At 38.0% G+C, this 20,813-nt stretch overlaps 1 protein-coding gene across 1 annotated transcript in view; it reads right to left on the bottom strand.

Annotated features, from left to right (window-relative positions):
• UVSSA (UV stimulated scaffold protein A) overlaps nucleotides 1-20,813 on the bottom strand; it is a 60,350-nt gene that overhangs the window by 11,144 nt on the left and 28,393 nt on the right. The window contains exons 8-11 of the mRNA XM_054824718.1: nucleotides 9,400-9,577; nucleotides 7,985-8,137; nucleotides 2,444-2,627; nucleotides 1,452-1,563 (exon numbers count right to left, since the gene is read on the bottom strand). Of these exons, the coding sequence (XP_054680693.1) occupies nucleotides 1,452-1,563; nucleotides 2,444-2,627; nucleotides 7,985-8,137; nucleotides 9,400-9,577 (627 nt within the window). The remainder of the gene's footprint in view (nucleotides 1-1,451; nucleotides 1,564-2,443; nucleotides 2,628-7,984; nucleotides 8,138-9,399; nucleotides 9,578-20,813) is intronic.

Below are 20,813 nucleotides of genomic sequence, written 5' to 3'. Positions count from 1 at the left end.
GTCCATCAACTCACAGTAGCTTCCTGGTTGCAGTGTCCCCCGCGCTCTAGGAAAATCTACCTTCTGTCCATCACTAATGAGGTTTAGTTGTACTACTGCAAAAAAGTCTCATTCCCCTTGGAATGGTCTTCCTGCCTGTGTATTCATTGCTTGCTGTCTTCCTCATTGCCTGCATTCCCTACCCAGCAGTCCAGACCTTATACCCTGGCTAAAAATGCCCAAATGATCTTGGGGAAGGATAAGCCTTCCCTCCAGAGTATTCCACACCTGAAAGCAGCAGCCAGGCTGCAAGGAACAGGCCATTGGTTTTGTTGCCCATTCCCATTGTTTAAAAACAAAATCCAGATTATTGCGCAGTAACATGTAAACAGTTAACTAGCACAGGTCTGCTTGCTCCCTTCCTCAAGCCCATCTCAAATGTCATGCCTACTAGAACATCCAGACTAGTTATAATGCCAATAAAGTCCAAGATGAGGGCTTCACTAGTTCCGAGTATTTTCTAGTGATGCTGCACAGATGCACAGCATAACAAGGCCAAGAATTCTCCTTCTAAACCACAAGTAGTGAGTACATGTAGGAAATATAGAATATGATAGATATAGGAAAAACAAGTTCCCACATTGTGACACAAAAACCCACTCTGCCAATATTCATGGTAACACAGTATCCTAATAATACATTATGTAAATTACAACTGTCAGGGATCAGTAAGATTAGACGACTTTTTTTCAGAAGCATCGGAACAGTAACTGTTGAGCATTTCCCAGGAAAACAGGTTTAACTGTCCTTAAAACATGTTCCTTAAGATAAAGGCTGTAATTCATCTGAGAAGTGTAAGGATTATGATAACTACTGGAAATAAAGAACAAACACAATGTTAACCTTACTCTGTGTACACACGCATCCATATTTACCACATAAGCAAGAACCACTGCAAACACTCTGAAAATTCAAATCAACAGGAATTTAAATGAGAGAATGGGGTTAGGAGCAAATCAGAAATATGATTCAGTTCTGTGGACGTCAACCTGTGCCTGTAGCAACAAAAGAATCATTCCTTCCATATAGCCTCATTTGTTATCCAACTGTATACTGAGATTGTTGTCCAACTTGTATCTACACTGTATCTATAGATAGATACAATATATGCAATAGATAGATACAATATATGCAATAGATAGATACAATATATGCAATAGATAGATACAATATATGCAATAGATAGATACAATATATGCAATAGATAGATACAATGTAGATACAATCTATAAAATTATTGTATCGATTGTAAATATGTATTGTAGTGATTGTATATGTGTTTGTATATATATTTTGATGCAATATTTACAATACAGATATTGTGCTTACATTTAAAGCTTGTCTCCTGCCTCTGTCTGTCTAAAACTTTTACTTTTTTTTTTTTTTTTTTAAGATGCTCCGCAGGCACAAACCTGGTTGAGCTGCTTGCTTCTCAAACCGCATCTTTTCTTCTCTGGCTCTGTCCTCTGCATTAACAGGAATACCAGATTCATCCCGAGGAATTATCTTGCCGTGGAAAGGGCACTTCAGAAAGAAAAGGAAAAAAAAAAAAATCTCAAAACTTCTGAGTGAAAAGAAAATGTTTACGTGTTATTCAACATAGCTTAAAGCCAGACACTGCAATCAAGTGACAAAACTTTATACTTGATCCCCAGTCCCCCTGAGAAAGCATCAGGATCCCATAAACATGATGTGTTTAACATATTCAGAATCTCAAAGAAAAAAGCGTTTTGTGGTATGAATATCTAATTTCAAGAGGCCAGGAAGCACATCCTGTCAAATCTGGAACCAGGGCACCAATGCTGCATTGTATTTTATTGTTTATGCCTATTTTATTGTTTATCCCTATCCTGTAACAATCCCATTGCAAGTATTTTAGTGCATTCGGATCCTTCAATCTCACATAATACAGGAAGAGCAGGGATATTAGAACAAAGTATTTAAGCAAAGTATTTCTGCTCAATGGGGCTCATAATTTGAGGCTATGTTGAATTTAGCTTTCATAAAAACTAATTTGTAAATAAAATCTCTTTACCCCTTCAGACATCCCCATTTCTAAAAATAGTTAATATCAAATATGCCTCTAAATGAGGAAAACTTTTTGGCAAACAACTAACTGTCTCTGCTTCACTGTTAGGTACCCAAACATCCCAGTAATAAATATATTATAAATACCTGTGATGAATGCCAAAAATACTTGAGAGTTCTTTAAATGTTTACAGCTTCCTTACAGAAAGGATGCTTCTCATATGAAGCACATATCAACAACAAACTTCTCCAGATATAATTTTCTTTCACTGCATTGAGCTATATTTACAATGCGAAATAAACTTTTATGGACATGTTTTAATGAGATCTTCTCCACAGAGCACGTATCCTGGAAGTTACATTACTTGGTGCCCACCTTAATCCGATCTTGTCTTTCACACAGACTTCCATCAGGCATTGGTGCTCGACATTTATGTTTCACTGGTTCAAACTTGCCAGCAAATGTTATATATCTAGTTTTTAACATTTCAGTTATTTCTTTATTTTCCACCTCTTCCTCTACTTCACTGGGTGCCCAAAATCGATGCTCGGAAGCAAATCTGGGAAAACAATGAATGAAAATTATTCACAAAGTTGTAAGAAAGCACATAAAGATGCCAGGACCATCCCATGGTAAACTTAAATGTAAAAGGAAGGGAAGCTTTATTAGTGAATCAGAAAAACCTAGGAATCTATCATTATTTCTTATTACACCTATATTATGAAGATGTTTTTAAAATATCACCAAAGCCTGTTGAGTATTGATTTCTTGTTTAACCTGCTAACCTATTACACGTCTTAGCTCTAGTTCGTGATCTGACAGTCAGAGTCAGTTATTCGATATCCAGTTTCAGTGAATAACTTTGTGATTCTGTAGTTAACATTCTTCATAACAAAATACTTCTATGATTAAACACAGAAGACAGACCAGGGAGGAAATAGTTTGACCTTACTTGTTTGATCTTATTCCTCGTAGCTGTGCTCCTGTAGTAGCAGAGAAGCAGAAGGTGAAATCTGAGTATGCTGCAATATACTTGCACTAAGGAAGAGTTTTATGGAGATTCTTTCTTCCAGGTTCTCCTATACAGTGTCCATAAGTCTGAGAAACTTATTGGGTGTTCCTCTAGGAAATTAAGCTAATCTATTAACAGTCTACTTTAAAATTAGAGCTCTTACCTATATTTACAGGCACGTATAGGCAAATACTCTCTTTGTTAAGCTGGTGTGAAGAAGATTAGACCATACAAGTGGACATGAGGAGAGGGAAAGAAGGGGAGCAAGAACCCTGGAGTTGTGTAGTATTTTCTCAACTGTATTCATATAATTTCATTTTAGCCATCCTAGGCTGCCAATAGTCTGTAATGAAACAGGCAACCCCAGAGAGAAATTACCTGACTCATTTTAGATGCTAATCTTAGGAGGCAATGACTGTCCCTTGATGGTAGATGTTTCTCCTAATCATGAAAAGAGATTAGAATCATAAAATTAAGGTTGGAAAAGACCTCTAAGATCATCAAGTCCAACTGTCAACCCAACACCACCCTGTCTACTAAACCATGTCCCAAAGTGCCACATCTACATGTTCTTTTGAACACCTCCAGGGATGGTGACTCCACCGCCTCTCTGGGCAGCCTGTTCCAATGCCTGACCACTCTTTCAGTGAAGAAATTTTCCCTAATATCTAATCTAAACCTACCCTGACACAGCTTGAGACCATTTCCTCTTGTCCTTTCTCTAGTTACTTGGGAGAAGAGACCAACACCCACCTCACTACAACCTCCTTTGAGGTAGCTGTAGAGAGCAATAAGGTCTCCCCTCAGCCTCCTCTTCTCCAGGCTAAACAACCCCAGTTCCCTCAGCCGCTCCTCATAAGCGTGGTGCTCCAGTCCCTTTACCAGCATCATTGCCCTTCTCTGGACATGCTCCAGCACCTCCATGTCCTAATATCCGAATTAAGGCAACCAGTTTAAGTTTAGATATCTGAAGTTAAACAATCCCATCCCAAATTTAAGGAAATATGAAGTGAAAGGAAAAAATACAGCTAAACAGAGATATCTAGATGACAGTTGTCTTGATAAGGACTTAAAATTCATAAAGGACACTTTACAATCCCTTTCTTCCACATAGTTCTTCCACTCAATCAGTGCCAGACTGATTTGAGAGGATTTTCTCTATCTATATCCAATTCCCCTCACTCATTAATATCTTTGGGTGTCATCCTTACTTCTGACACTTTGCCTTCTGTAGACTGCAGAGCCATATGTACATAAAGACTGGCTTCACTAATCACAGTGATCTCAATTCAGCAAAGCACGTAAGCCAAAACTTAAAGAATTACTTCAGTGCACCTGAAGAGTTTTGATGAATTTTATCTAAGCAAGTTTTCAGCAGATGGTAAGGGGGGAAAAAAAATCTGGAGGAAATTATCTGACCGTAGCAACCTACAACATATATAGCTGCTGGTTTTACTGCAATACTTGACCATTTACAACTATGTAAAGAGATTAGAACTATGTTAAAAAAGGGATTAAGCAATTTTGAAGCCATTCTATGATTTGCCAAATCATCAGAAAAATGTTCAAGAAGTAAAATCCTTGTTAAAGAGATTCACGCTATCCAATAATTTCCTCATCAAATATACCTTGCTAGTGCCAGAAAAATTCTAACCTGCTGTAAAACACAAATAACTTTCTTCTAGTAAATTAGGGCATAGAGGCAAAAGAGTTACAGTGGAGGCTAGTTCAACATTAAACACAGTAATAAGTTTCCACAATTTCTGGTTAAAAAAAAAAAGTTTTCAACCATACCAATCTGCAAACTATAGCCTAAACAAAAAAGCTCTAAGAATCTTTACAACATACTAATATGACTTTAGTCAAATGTTGGGATGGTTCAGTATTTCAGCTTCAGAAATTGTATGGCAAGATTGTACAATAGACAGTAAATAAAAGAATGAAATGTATTTATTTGTTTAGTTTTAATACAATCCTGAAAACAAGACTGACTGCTAGCTCTGTGTTACTAACCTTACAGACACAAGGAGGAGAAAGCATTCCTAAAAAGACACCATGCAGGATTTCTATGTGCAAAGTGGTCTTACAGAATCTTGTAGTAAAATTCTCATGTCCTTTGGTGGTCCGAACTCCCCTCCCCCTCTAAATCATCAAATTACAGTTACATGAGAATGAAGAAGAATTTAACAGTTGTACATGCCAACCTTTCCAATCAGGAAAAAGTTCTATTTAATATTTTCACTTCCATCCGAAAAATCTGCATCGAACAAATCTCAAGGAAATTAATATTATGTTTTACTATATATATAATTGATTAGTATTTGGGAACTAGACTTAAAACAGTCTGATTCTTGCACAGATATTAATAAATATTATTGTTTACTACAAGCATATTAATTATTTTCTCCCAGCGTGACTTAGAAGCAGGTGAGAAAAGAACAAAACGGTGCTAAATCCCAAAGTTTTCTGATTTCCTGCTGTTGTAATTTAAGCAACGCTTTAAAAAGGCAGAACATGAGATCTTTGTTTGAAAAAAATGATGCATGTGACAAATAAAACCTTTTTGTAAGGAGGATCAAAAAGGGAACAGATAATCAACTAGAAGATCAACACCTCACATTCATAGAAAGAGTGTTACTGATCTAGACAAATAACAGAGGCTTTAACGGAAATTATATAGCTACACATTAGGAGGAATAAAAGACAAGTCATGGTTAACTGAAATCTAAAAGAAAGTCCAGCTCCTGGAGAAATATTGCACTCTTTCAACAAATTTATATCAGTTTTGTTCCTAAGATAATGGGAAGCTTATTGAAAGCTTGAGTAAATACAAATTCTAAAACCAGTATGATGCATACAGAGATCTCTATGCGCTAAATGAGCCAATTCAAATATCCTAGTCACAGTCATAAAAAGTGCTGCACCAGCTAATTTACTCTGACCCTAAGAATAAGCTGAGTAAGCTGATTTAATTCAAGGAGGAGAGTAGATGAGTTCGGAAGGCCCATGCTATCCAAAATAGTTGGTTAAGCTGGCATAGCAGTCTCTACACAGTGCAACACTGTGCAGTACACCCCTTCAAAAAAAAGTACTTCTACAGCTTTATAAATTAATTTTTAAAGTTCTTAAACTAGTTTAATGAGCTGTGTGAGTAAAGGCAGAAAAGGGGAAAATGGTTCAGCGCAAACTTTTTGTAAAGCCCACAGTTACTGTCACCTTCTAGAGAAGGTGGCACTTCATGATTTATCAGCTAAACAAAACTTTAGTAAATCATCTTCCTGGTAGCTACATTCTCACTATCAAAATCTTAATTTATTGTAAATGGTGTAATTAAGTAAGTGTAGTGTTAAATAGGTGAAGGCGAAAGATTTTTCCACCTCAGATTTTAAAAATTCAAATTCCATACACATTCTATATGTGTTGTCTGGTTTTTGGTTTTGTGTAAGCTTTTTTTTTTCCTAGCCATCTTATAATGACAGTATGTGTACATCTAGAAAAGTTAAAGGAGTTGACCAACGACTACCTTAATTTTTCAGTAAATGTATTTTATACCCCAGGGTCAATGGTATTGTGTGTGCAGAGTTACTTAAATTATCTTTAGTTAGATTGGCATATCTGTAGTTATAGACTATAAGGTTGAGAAGTGTGCCCTCTATTTTATTGGAAAGCATAAAAATAAAACAGTACAGCACAAGGCAGACAGGCAGTGAAATATGCTCCTGATTTCACTTATGACTTGAATAACTTATTTGCAATGTAAAATAAAGCCTTACTACCTTTTTGGCATTATCACAGACAAATGCTTCTTAAAGCCCTGCTGAAAATCTTAACCATTTTATAGGCTTTGAAGAGCTTACACCACACGAGACAGAACCCAAAGCTTGGAGGGACTGTGTAAAAGCCCTATTATGAATCAAATTTCACTGGCTTTCAATAATTTAAAATATATTCAGCATTTTATGCAATCAGGTACAGGGGCAACACTTTCCTCGTTTTTTTTTTCTGCAAACACTGTCTTCACATTGCAATCATGGGTTGGGGTTTTTTGTTTGCTTTGATAAGAAAACAAACTAAGTTAAAGTAATACTGCTGAGAATACATGAGTTTGATTTTCAACCCAGCCAGTCAAAGATTTTTGCCTTTTTCAAGCCAGGTATGGTATACACTGATACTAAAGTTCTGGTGGACTTAAATGAAAGTTATAAATAGAGGGAAGACTTTGCATCCCAACTTTCATATAAAAATACTAGTGCTAAAAAGGGGTTTTAAAACCTGCTGGAAACAAGTTCTGATGTATACCTACCATCTCTGCTCCCCAGCATTGCTAAAGCTTTCCGGAAGTCAGCAATGCTTCATGACCAAGAAACACAAACCCTTCCCAGACAAGAATGGAAAGTGAGAGATCCAAATTCAAATCCTGTAACAGCCACCTATTTCTCGTGCGACTGAACAAGCATATCAATTTCCTCAGTTACCACTCTGTAGAGTCAGGAAAAATACCCCTGACACCTTCCCCAGCCTTTCTCCTACCTTGCCTTCTATTTATTTAGACTGTAAAGTCCCCAGCAGAGGGACCGTCTATCATGCACTTGCATAGCACTTTGCATAATGAGGTACCAATTTAAACTGGAGTAAGTGATGCCATACTGCAAATAATACACAAACATGAAAGAGCAGGAAAAATGTGCTTTGAAGCATCAAAGGATATTTAATTAGTATCACATCTTCTCAAAACAAATAACATTTTAAGGTAGAATTTCTGACTTTGTTTATGGGTCCTACAGCACAAGGGAAAGAAGAAATGTAATTATCAAAAGAAATAGCAGTCACCCTATTGCATGACCTCTGAGTACAAGTAAATCTATATATTTGTTTAATTTGTCTTAAAAGAAAAAGAGCATTACTTGAGAATCTTCCCAGCACTTGGCTGATCCTGTCCCCAGTAGTGAAGATCTAATCCAAAAGGCATGAGGGGAGCTTTAGCTCTTTCTTCTTCTAGTTTTCTTCTCTTACTGTCAGGCTCTTCCAAAGCTGCTGGCTCAGTAGTTGCAGAGTCACTGGAGAAAAGTGATGAAAAGTCAATACAGAATAGCAATGATCACAACCACTTTTTCTCTTTTTTTATTAGATTTTCACACCAACACTAATATTATCTTAGATCTAGGACTACAAATACCTTTATAGGATTGGTTTGGTTTTTTTTTTTTTTTTTAAAAAGAAAAGATACAGACCATAACACTACACACTAAGTACAGGACACTGCACCATGAAGCTTAACTGCACATTCAGCTAAAGCTGGATAAAATGTATTATACCATTGGTGTAGAAGCCTAGAGATCAATGGGGGCAGTAGTGGAACACACACACTGTACTGTAACGAGAACTGCTGATGTGGCAAACGGTTTTTAGAAAGATCTTGCTTCTGTAAACTCATGCCCACATTTGCATGGCAGTCACACAGATTGCAAAGTCTTTGGTTTTGTTGACAAAACCCCATCTTGCAGACTTACAATACTCATTGTGCAACACCACCACAGAATTCACTGCTCCTCAAAAACCAGAGTACTACTACAGAGACCTTCCATGGCTATTCACTGATAGAGCTGCAAATGGTCTTACTGAAACATTAACTTTTAGGAGATTACAGGTCACAATGTACACCTAACTCCAAACTCCAGAGTTCTAACAAAGTAAAGCCCTTTCTCTTTCTGAGATTACGTTCCACTTTGCTAGTTTTTGGGGGCTTTTCTGGCCAGTGCAGAAGTGTCTTTTCAGGCACATGTCACTAAGTAGATTACTCCAGTCTTATCCCCAAATCGCAGATAAATGCTAGACAAGGCTGGAACGTTACCAAGCACTGAATAGGATTGACAACAAATACGTCTTTGGAATCAGTAAAACACACCTCCAGGCATCACTGCCAGCTTAAGTCACTAGGAAGTAAGGGACGGTTGAAACTACTTTCTAATTTAGCATTAGGATACGCTCCATTTAGTTGCAAACCAAAAATTACCCCAATAAATGGGGATGGGTTTTTTGTTAGGACAGGAGGGAATGTTTTCATAGAGGTCATTTACACCAAGTAAAACCTAAACCAAGCGAGTCTTAAAATATTCCTGAAGAGCCTGATGCAATCACTAACAAAATCCTCAATATTAAGCAGTGAATATAAATCTCAGTAAAAGAATTGTAACTTCAAAATGAAACCAAGACAGCCTTAGCAGCTTGCCCAGTTCATGAGCACTTTTCTGTGTGCTTTCATGATTAATAAATACAAGTAAGAGCAAGAGGTTTCTACAAGAATTTAAACAAAGATAACCTGGCATGTGGAGGTGGTAACTTTGGTAGTTTGTCTCTAATAAGTTTCAGTGTGGCAGCTGCACAGGTTGGATCAAGTTCATCTTCATTCCCTTTCAGCCGGGCGTGGGAGCTCAGTGGAGCTGGTCCTATTGATGTCTTCCCCACCGATGCTTTTGGAGGTGACTGGGGTTCTAGCCCTGCAAAAAAACTCAGTGTTTAGGAGGGATTCACTTCTCCCACCCTCAATGCTTCGCGGCAGGGCCAAATAGCTCAGGATGCTGATTACATGTCTTACTGCTTTCAATTCACATTAGACATCCATCCCACTCATAGACAGAGCGGTATTTCCGCCTGCAAATTTTTTCTTGTTTTGAGACAGAAACTAACTACAGCAAATCAGCTTTTAACTTCGTATGACATGGTATGATGACAAAGAATGATATTGCCTCACCTTGGAAAGGAGGATTTTAATGATACAGTTCTACCTAAACTGCAACACTGCTCTTTGTATATAAGTCTCTAGTATCAAATCAGCTTGTGGGTATGTCCTTTCTGTACTGAAGGTTATATCAAGGTAAAATAGAAGAAAGAAACTATTGGCACTACTGTTTAACACCTAGACTCCCAAAAGAAATCCAAGAGCAGTAGAAAGCAAAAGGAAAGGCATACATCCACATCCCCCTGTGTGTTAAAATTAATTCTTTGTGGTGCCTCAGCAAGAAGTCCTATTAAAACTCTCAGAGCCCAGCAAAGAGAAACCACTTCTAGGTGAGGGATTCACTGCAACACAGGACTGACGAGAACGGGAACCATTGTCACCCAGCGTGGCCGGCAGGGAAGCACAGCCGGTGAAAAAACAAAGTGTGTGTGAGGTACATCCCTGTTCTTTGATGATTCTCAGCTACCATACTGACCCTTCAGAGCTGAGAATATAAACCAAAATATCTTTTTTTCCCTTCCTGACTTTTAAGGGGCAGCAGCCCTGAGAATAGTTGAACTTTGATTCCTATATACATCCGCAAGCAGAATTATCTAGAGAACATTCTCCTTTCACAGATACTAAAACAGACAATATGCCAAGATAAAATATCTAAGTGCTGGCAGAAGCAATGAGTTTACCCACAGAGTATGCTCAAGAGACAGTAAATGTCCAAGCTACACCTGACGAACAAGCCCAGTGCAAGGCAGCAACAGGCGCTGATGTTCAGCACCAGCAGCTCAGTGGTGGAGCAACTTAATTACTTTATTCAGCGAGATTAGACAGTCAGCATGGACCGTAATGATGCAATTAGATAGGGTGAGCAGTTAGACAGCACATGCCTTTACCCGCTGAGCTAGAGAAGCAACTCTATCAGCTGGCAGTAGCAACAAGAACTTTTCAGCCAACGACAGCTAAAAAATGGAGAGACGTGATCCCTCGTGCTAACGCAACAGACTACATCTGCCCCCTCAGAAAGCCTTTTTATAAAAGAATTGATTGAAATGCAAGGCTTCGTCCCTCAAAAAAACCCCCAAACCTAAATTAACACAAAAAAAAGTCATGGTTTCACAAAACTAAAGTTTTCAGCAAATTATCTCAGCCTTCTTATGAAAAGCAAACAGAGTTTACCTAACATGTTTTAGCCATTAATTGGGGCTTTTAGTCTCTTGCCTACTTCTAGCCAGCCCTGAAGCTGTATCCAGAAGTATTCTTGCTTTGCTACTTTTGTTTGCTAGTCACTAAATGTATCACAAGATATGAACTAGAAAAGGAAAAGGTAATGTGGTATCTATGACCCGCCCTCTGAGTGGGAAACTGCAGGACCCGTAAGTGGCAGGTAGCTTTGGTACACAAAATATTTTTATTTCAGAGAAAATCTTATTTTTCCATAAATAAATATTCCAGTAATTCATCCTGACCTTGATTCATTTGCACCACCCTGTAACGTGTGGGGTGCAACCACACAGAAGGCATTGCCTGACTCAAGCCACAGGCCAAGTTGCTGAGGTGGCAGCCTTCTAGATCCACTCCCTAGGTACATGAGCGTACATTTTCCAAGTACCTAGATTAGGAGCTGGGTCCTAGTTCCTGGACATCCTCTCCCCAGAGTGAGATGAGAATCCTAGTTCAAAATCTACAAAGCTAGAGCCCCTCATGAGGGGAGGAAAAACAAAAGCAGACATCCAGTTGGGTCTGGCTTGTGTGCATGCATAGCCTTTAAATTTTGCTGCATGCAGCAAATGGTCACTGCAGTCATTCAGATCTTCTGAATACAACAGACTCCAGAGAGAGAGCACGCCCCAGAATACTCCCAAGGATGAGGATTCTTCTAAGACTATCTGAGACCCTCACGCTTCTTTCCTTCATGTAACAATGAAAGAAAATGTTTTAAGGGCAAGGCGATCCGGGGTAGAGGCCAGTAACAACTGCGGCAAATGGCTTACCTGCCCCTTTCAAAACAAGAGGGGGAAGGAAGTAGGATCTGGAGGAGGAAAGAGGATGAGAGAACACTAGCCACCAGCAGTTAATAAGCATTCACAGAGGTTTCTCTGTCTTCTTGCTCTCCCACAACAACTCATTCCTTTTGCTTATTCAGCATATGACAAAGAAATGTGGATCATTTCAACAAGACGGTTGAGTCAAGTTGTGTGTGATAGTATTCTCCCATGTCCATGGAGAGATCAGACTCAGCTCTGGCAGGTCAATGCATTTCACCTTTCCTAAGAAAAAGCTACTTGAGTAACGTGTAGATACCCTGCAGGAGTGAATACACATCTGAGAGTGGGTATTTCAGCAGTGCCAGTCCTGCGGCTGTCCTGCAAAGACTTCAGCAAGTTCCTGACTGACTGAACGTTTGCGGGCAGCAAACGTTGCAGAGTGGACCAAAAGACATTCACCGCAGTCTAAAGCCAGTGGCAAACCCAGCTCTCCCCTGGTTCCCTGTTCTGCTCTCTGGAAAACACCCCAAAACCAAAGCCCACGTTCCTAAGGCAGGGCATCCTGAAAGACAGTGGCTATTCCAGCTGTCCAATGTTTCCTGGGAACTGAAGTTAGCATGGACTGTGATGCAAAGAAGGATCATATCTTTTCAATTTTTATGTCCTCAGATGGGAGGTGAGAACCTGCCTACCAGCTGTAGACAAGACACAGGCCATCTTACTGTTGGGTGATGATGGTGCTGATGAGCATGCCTGACACTACTACTCCCTGACTCAGTCATGCCCACATTGCATTCTCGCATGAAAGCAATGAACATGCTACATTCACCTTGTTATCTAACTTTCCTTCCCAAAGTCAACAAGGCTTTAAAGAACATTGTTAAAATCATTTAAAGGACTAATCTGCATTGGAAAAAGGTCTCGAAATTAGCAGAAGGACCAGTAGTAAGCAGAAAGATAATTAAGCATAATAGGATGGAACTAAGCAGAGAAATATCTAGGCTAAATAGCAAAAGAAATGATCTCATGACATTTATGAGGCTGTGGACTTGCCATTCAAGAGGCATAATGGTGTCTCCACAAAAACGTTATTTAAACAGCACTTAATATTTCACGGAAGGGAGCAATCTTGAATTTTTGTATCTGGAAAGGGGGAAGGATAGGACTCCATCTCAACTCCTGTCACAGGCTAGAAAGGGAAAAAGCCCTTTGCAGGTGCTTTGTATCAAAGCGAAACAGAATTAACCCAAAAGATTCTGTTAGAACCACACTTTAGAATCACCAGGATTTGGAAGAGTAAACTTCCTTTTATGACAGAAACAGTTACAAACAAATGGGCCCTTTGGCATGAAGAAGGTTAGCTGAGAAAAATATGTGATAGACTGTATCTGTAATGTAGAATTGCTTAGACTGTATTTAACATTTAAAATTGCCTTTTTCTTTTTTTTTTTTTTTTTTTTTTTTTTAAGGACAAGAACACCTTTCTGCAAAGCATTGTTTAAAGCAACGGTTTTGAGAGCACTTGTATGCATACTATTTACAAACTGTCTGGAAGTCAGAAGGTAGTAGGTGTGTGTCTCTCACCACACCTTTTTTCCTCTTCAGTGACAATATGTGCATATGTATTAAAGGTTCTCAGGAAACCCTAGTTTTTATTCCAGTTTTTTCCTACAGTGCTTATGGAAAGCATGATTGCTCATTCACTACGCTGATATTGTTTGAGGGGGAGAGGATGTGAACAGCAGAGACAAGCAGCCAGCAACACACAGAAAAGGCAAGAGAGATAAATGGACAATGTGACATTTAGAGAGATAAAAATCACATCCAAAAGATCAATATAGGAATTCTTAAGAGTTACAAGAACAAAATATTTTCCCATTGATTTCTTATTTTAAACCATTAACGGAAAAATGGCTAAAGGTAAATACACTACAACATCAGTAACACCACCTCTACTGAGGACTTTTTTTTAAAAAAATATTTGTTTATAAAATTAGCTTTTGCTAACAAGATAAAGACAAGAGTCACCATGCAGACAGCCCTGGCTGAATGGTATCCAATGTCAGGGTGGGGTTTTTTTGTTTTGCTTTGTTTTGAAGACATAGATGGGATTAAGTGCAGTTTTAAAAGTAAAATTTAAAGTGTATTTTATTTAACACAAGTACAGTACTTGGGTTCAAATTGTTCCAACAGCAGCTTTTAGAAAGAATCATAAAAATGTTCAAATCCCCTTTTTTGTTTAAATTGACCAAATGGCACCTATTTGCCTGAAGCAATAAAGTAGACCGTGTTCACAAGATAAATCGATAGAAGGAAAGAGAGAGGCTGGGGTTTCAGCTGAAGTTAGGCTGCTGAATGCTGACATTATTGATTTTAGCTAGTTCAGCTGGCCTTGTAATTAAAATGTAAATTTGAGAAAGAGATTATGTCCTGACAGAAATGGTGGGATTAGGTGGAGATAAAAGCCCCTCAGTGAAAATTCAGAGAAAGAGCAAGCACAGGTTTCCTCAGCTGTGTGGATTTAGACGAAATCTAGCTACTTCAGATTCACTTAAGTTTAATTGAAAAAACGAAGATAGAATATAAACAAGTATTATAGACTTCAACTTTCCTGAAGAAAAAAATAATAATTTCTGTTTCCCATTTGTTGAATCTTAGTCAAGCTGAATGTATGTGATTGATATTAGTACAGACACTCTGCAAGACAGCCAGGAAAATCCAGCAGTTCAGGTACAGTATTTCCCCACTTACCCTCTACTGTGCTCATAATGAAAAAAACCTGTGTGTATTTTACTCAGGAAGCACAACAGGCTTTACTGCTAAATGAAAAGAACTTTACAAAGCTTACTTCATATGGAATTGCAGACCCGAGGGTTCAAGTCAATGTCTGGGGCATTGCTTCCAAACAACATCAGTGTTTCAGGATCAGTTCTGCTACACCCCTCCATGTACAAATGTGTGTGCATGCACAAAATTAACAGAGGTGATCATATGGTAGGAAGATTTCATTATTTCTGCAGGTTCTGCTACTCATAAGGGATGGAGATTTGAATGATATGTCATCCCTGACAGATACCTGATCTTTATGAAACCATCACAAATTAAAGGAATATCCTGGTGATGTTTTGTTTTTTTTAATTAGGATCAAATTTATCTCTCTCTACGTAAAAAACCAAGTCAGGCACTTTTCTTGTTAGTATCACTTCATCTACATGGAATTCTAAAATGAGGAAAAAAATAATAAAAAAATCTGTTATGAACAAAACCTTAGAAGTATTCATACAGGGATAAGACTGATTAAAACACCATTTATTATGGTAGAAAACTTCCTCCTTAATTTCATGTATCTTACCCTTGAATGCCACTAAACAAATCGCTGTCTGCAGCTGCTAGGGAAGGATGCCGAAATGCCAGAGGTGGCTTTAGCAAATACTCTCACAGCACGTATAAGCTGTGTGTGCACTCAAAGCAACTTATCACATGGACAACTGCACATACTAATATTTCTGTATAAATTACACTACTTTTAAGAAGTTGTCAAGGGGCCTTTTATAACCAGAGATTTTAAACAACCAAAAAAGATGCCACCAGCACCTCGGAATGCAGATATGCTCATTTACACTTGGCTAAAATTTTAGAATTCTACTTTGGAAATTCAAATTAAAGAAAAAAAGCTAACAACTATGTTAGTTAACTAGACAAGTTCATTAACATTACCTAAATACTTTGGGTTACTGGAATTACAGAATGTGTTTATTTTTTATAATGTTAATTCTCATTAATTAAACCTATTTATTATTGTTTTACAATCATAACTAAGAATCAGAATAAATCAAAGAAGCAGAATTTAGATTAAAACCTTTCTACACCTTACACTCTGATCTTTTAAACTTCTTGCTTTTCATTTTGCAGTCCCTGGCCATTGCATAGTTCCTACGAGGTACACTACTATCGCAAACCACTCGGAAGTAATGTCAACATCCCATGCAGTGATTATTAATTTCTAAGAACTTTAGTAGGAATCAAATATATCCCATGTCCTGTCAGATTTATACAGATTTTTTTTCTACATGGATGTAGAATGTATTATTGGAAGTGCTAATCATGTTTTTTAGTAAATGTGCAAAGTTATCTTTGTTCCAAATACTGTATCATAGTAAGTTTTACTCAATTATTGTCCTAAATGTAGCTATATAGAATATGTGTTTGTCCATATACAGGTATATTCAAAACACACTGATATAATGATGCAATCTCACTTGTAAACTTACAATTAAATACTTCTGATGTATAAGTTAAGAAAAATTGAGAGCACACAAAAATATTTGATTATAGCAGTTCAGGACTGAGGTCCTAACTTCAATGCTGAATATCTGTTATTTATATATTCATAGCAAATCAATGGATGCTATTTTAATCATCTAAACAACTATGATTTTTTAAAAGGATTTATAGTAATATTAACAAAAATCTCATTCTAGACTCTTGTGTAGGGAGAGAAATAAAACTATGTTAATTGCATTTTCCAAATCTGGGAAAAAGGAACCCAAATTTCACAGGGCAGTGAAAGGTACATAGGTAATTCTGCTTGTCCTTCCCCCTGCAAAACCTGATTCGATTTTTCCCCTTAAAGAAGTCAAGTAATACCCACAAGTCCTTAGTTAGCCCAGATAGCGTAATTCTAAGTCTCAAATTCAGTTTGTAAGAACTGTGTGTCATACACTCACGTATGCACGTTGGTTTTCGCTGTGGCCTCCACTGAGCTGTTTCTCCATTTAAAACTGTTCTCTGTGTTCTTCACCTGCAGGAAGAATTCCCTCAGAAAGTTCCTGAGATATGGAGACTAGAAAAATCAAGCCAGGCTAAAAAGCTATTACGCTTTTAAAGCGGAACCCAGACAAACTGAGAAATCACTGTGGTAAAGAAAGAAAAAGCTTAAGTACCATTTTTAATTTCTATTTAGCCAGCACATGTTTGTCTATTTAGTGATTCAACAGTCAGTAGAAACTCAGCAACTGAATTCCCAAATAACGACATCATCGAAAACACTTGTTTTCATTACAAGTAAGGTAGGGCACCATCACAGTTAATCACAGTGATGCACATTTTTAAGGCCTGTAGCTGATGAAAGCAATTGGCCAGACTGCTCTTCAGACATACACCTCACCCCAAATAAACCCGCCTTACATTTTGGATGAAATCCTGCTACCTGTTAGTAACAGAAGCTGCTGTACCAATCCCACACCTGTGCTCTCTTATTTGCGCTGAGTTATCATTGAGTCAAGTCTACTTCATAATCATTGCCATGATAATCCATCTCTCAACACCTTACCATTTCAAAAGCTATTACAAAATGACTTTTAGTAAGCTTTTCAAATATGCCTAATAGTGGGGAACTCTAATCAATCCTAATAACAGAAAACTAAACAAAGTATTTTCCTAAAAGACTAATAAGCACTGAAAACAAGTCTTTCACTGAGTATTTCAGAGATGTTTAGTTGTTGTAGTTAGGGATGCAAACTCAACACTTAGGATTTGTGCTTTTTCCCTGTGATTTCCAGAAGATTTTCATGTATACTATTAAAAAACCCCACAGAACAGAGGAAAACCTAACTGTAGAACCAACAGATAGTCATTCTGTATCAACTAAATCTGTAAGATGCTTTCATGGAGGAAAAAAGACCAGTATGAAAGCCATCATTTCTTCACAGGTCAAAATAAGTGGTTTCTATTTCACCTTATCAACTCCCACATATGTGCTCTTTTTGCCATATTTAGCTTTAAATCTGTTATACAAAACAGCAAAACTGCCTTTTTATGGGAGAAACTTCATTTAGATGTAGGATAAAAGAGCACATTACTATCATATGCAGTAATTAAACCCACTGTTTTCCTACTTCCTACATCAAAGATGAGGGAGAACCGAAAAAGAGCCAGCATAGTGAAGCTACACAGCAGTACATGTGGTTAGATAACATGCAAGGCTTGCAATTCAGTGCTGCTGTTCTCAGCATGACACAGATAAAACATTAGTACTTGACCATTCAAAAACATTTAAAAGCACTTAGAAAATATTTTCTGTCGGGAACAAAAGAGCCAGATTCCAATAAACTAGTAATTAATTTTCCTATTTTTTTTTTAATCCTTAATGATGATTCTATTACATTCCACATTTCCAAGGCAACTTTGCTTTTAATCATTGTGTCCCCTGCATCTTGATGGACGCCACTGAGGAGAATAAAATTTAAAAACAATACGCATGAAAGTCTGCTGCCCAGGTACTGAGTATACCTAGTCAATATAAACAAGTGTGATTTTCTGCATAAATACCCTGAAATACATGACTTTCACAGCTTCAAATCTGAAAATTCAATCATGCATTTGTCTATGCAGTATTTTATTGCTATTTCTAATTCAGGCTTTATAATGTTCAGAGAAAATGCAAAATCTGTAAGACCCTCACACCTTTAATGAATGGTCACAATAGCAAGTTTATTCATGTTTCTAAAATGCTTAGTGAGAGCTGCACTAGAATAGCTTGTATATTCTGAAGCACTCCTAATTCCACGTAAAAAAACAGGTGGCAACTTCTCTACTAAGGAAATGCTCTGGTTCTGTACACCTTATTTGTTCAATTGGGGTATAAGCCTTCTTTCCCATGTTGCTATAACATTTCATACCAACCTCCCCCCCCCCAAACAGGCTACTTAACACACAGAAAAGACATTACCCAGACACCACCAGATTAGGCAAGGCAGTGCAGGGACATATAACCCACAAAGGCACACCAGTCTGTGATGGGAAGAGGGAAGAATTTCTGAAATGGATAGAACTAACCCTTGGGATTTCAGAACTGCAGCTTTGATCCTGATATGAAAGAAATCCCAAGCAGGCTTTAAGATGCAATGTGAACCACTGAAGTAGCCATCAGGGACCTAAAAACATTTTGGCTTAAGGCTCAAATACAAGAGAAATAATCTGATTAACCAGATTTGAAATAATGGTTTGTTTTCTTGACTGTACAGTCATTTCTCATATAATTGTGGATAAGGATGAAACTTGATATCTGGTAGACTGCTTCCATGCTAATATTCCCAAGTCAGATGGCTTCTTCATGTCACTGCTTGTAAAATGGCAATAGCACTTCCTTGTACCTCAAAGTAGTATTGCATAAGTAAGTTCAGGAATGCATGCACTGAGACACAGACAAGAATTATGAATTGAGTAAACCCATGAGTAGGCAACAGTTGCTGGAGATGGGTGCTTTGAACTAGATCATAGAATCATAGAACGGTTTGGGTTGGAAGGGACCTTCAAGACCATCTAGTTCCAACCCCCCTGCCACAGGCAGGGACACCCTCCACTAGACCAGGTTGCCCAAAGCCCCATCCAGCCTGGCCTTCAACACTTCCAGGCAGGGGACATCCACAGCTTCTCTGGGCAACCTGTGCCAGTGCCTCACCACTCTAACAGTAAAGAATTTCTTCCTAACATCTCATCTAAATCTACCCTCCTTCACTTTAAACCCATTACCTCATGTCCTACCACTACATGCCCCTGTAAACAGTCCCTCTCCAGCTTTCTTGTAGGCCCCCTTTCTGAGAATTTTTCCATGTAAAAATGGAACAGCACATCTCAAAACAGATCACTTCCCAGAGCTCAGCTGCAAGCTATGCCAAGACCACTGAGGGCAGGAAGGAATCTCTTATCCTGCTGTCAGCACCAAATTCTGTCTATGGCACAAGAACGACATCAGAAGCTGCACAGTTCCATCCCTTACCTTCTCCACCTTAAGGCTTTAAGCCAAAGCAATGGACAGCAAAGGCTGGAATGTGGGAAATCTCAAGTGGAAACAAGATGTTATCTCTCCCTAAAGCTTTCTTTTAAATGAATAATGCCTCAATTTTTAAGGGGTTAGCAATACTAGCCATACAAGGGCAAGTTACTCTTCAACGGATATAAGCGACGTCAGTGCAGAGTGCCGAGAACCAGAGTAACCCTACGAAAATTATTTTCACGGCGCTGTTTCCTTTTCAGCCCAATATTCTTCTTTAGCAACACAATGTATTTAAAATGGCCCTGTGGTACCAGGATGGCTGGTCTCTTGTCTGTTGCAGACATCAGGTGCAAGTGTAAATAAAGATTATACAAATGGGAGGTCGTTAAAGTCTGGTAACGCTAATTTGGCATGACACCCCTAATGGGTTATATCTTCACACTTCAGTTATCTAATCACCTAAATTCTTTTAACAAATTTACATTTCATCTTATACATGTAGATTCCAATTGACTTGTTTAATTCTCCCTCCACCAAAACTGTACCCATGCTCAGTTCATCTTATATATTAAACATCATCAATTTTGAAATCATCATCATCAATTACATATACACACAGATAATACAACTGCACGTCTATATACTTATGCACACAAAACTTCCTTTGTCTCTAAATATCTTTTCATCTTTCACAAACTTTTCAGATCTCGGGATAACCACAAATACACGTATGGATCATGAGAAATGGCATCTCAGCTTGAAATGTACCTTGTTGGTAGGATACTTCCAAGTGAAGGTGAATAAAGTGACTTTTAAATCAACACATTTCAATCCATTTCCACAGCCATGTTTTACAACTTAGTTCTCCTGTTTAGTATAAAAAGTTAATCTAAGGAGCTGTTCACTTTTCCTGGTTTGTTCAGGAAGAGTAACAACTCAAGGGAAAGAGCTTTAAATTGTTCACACCTTCTACATACACCTTCCATGTAAAATCAAATCTCAGTGTTAACATTTCAGTGAGAACATTCCACTTGCAAAGACTTTCATTTTGTTAGCTTGGAGTCCTCAAGAACTAACTGTGAACTAAATGTAAACTAAACCCCACCTGGATTATATTAAGATAAAGCTAAAGTCACTGCTACGATAACTGCACATGCACATGGAACAAAGAACCATATGTAATTAGACAGGTGGCTGCCTAACACAGCCAGCTCTTGATGATATCATGCTACTATGAA

The sequence above is a fragment of the Grus americana genome, chromosome 4, assembly GCF_028858705.1.
Source record: "Grus americana isolate bGruAme1 chromosome 4, bGruAme1.mat, whole genome shotgun sequence".
Classification (NCBI taxonomy): Eukaryota; Metazoa; Chordata; class Aves; order Gruiformes; family Gruidae; genus Grus; species Grus americana.
The sequence above is the reverse complement of the archived record's forward strand: the minus strand, read 5'-3'. Positions and strand labels throughout refer to the sequence as shown.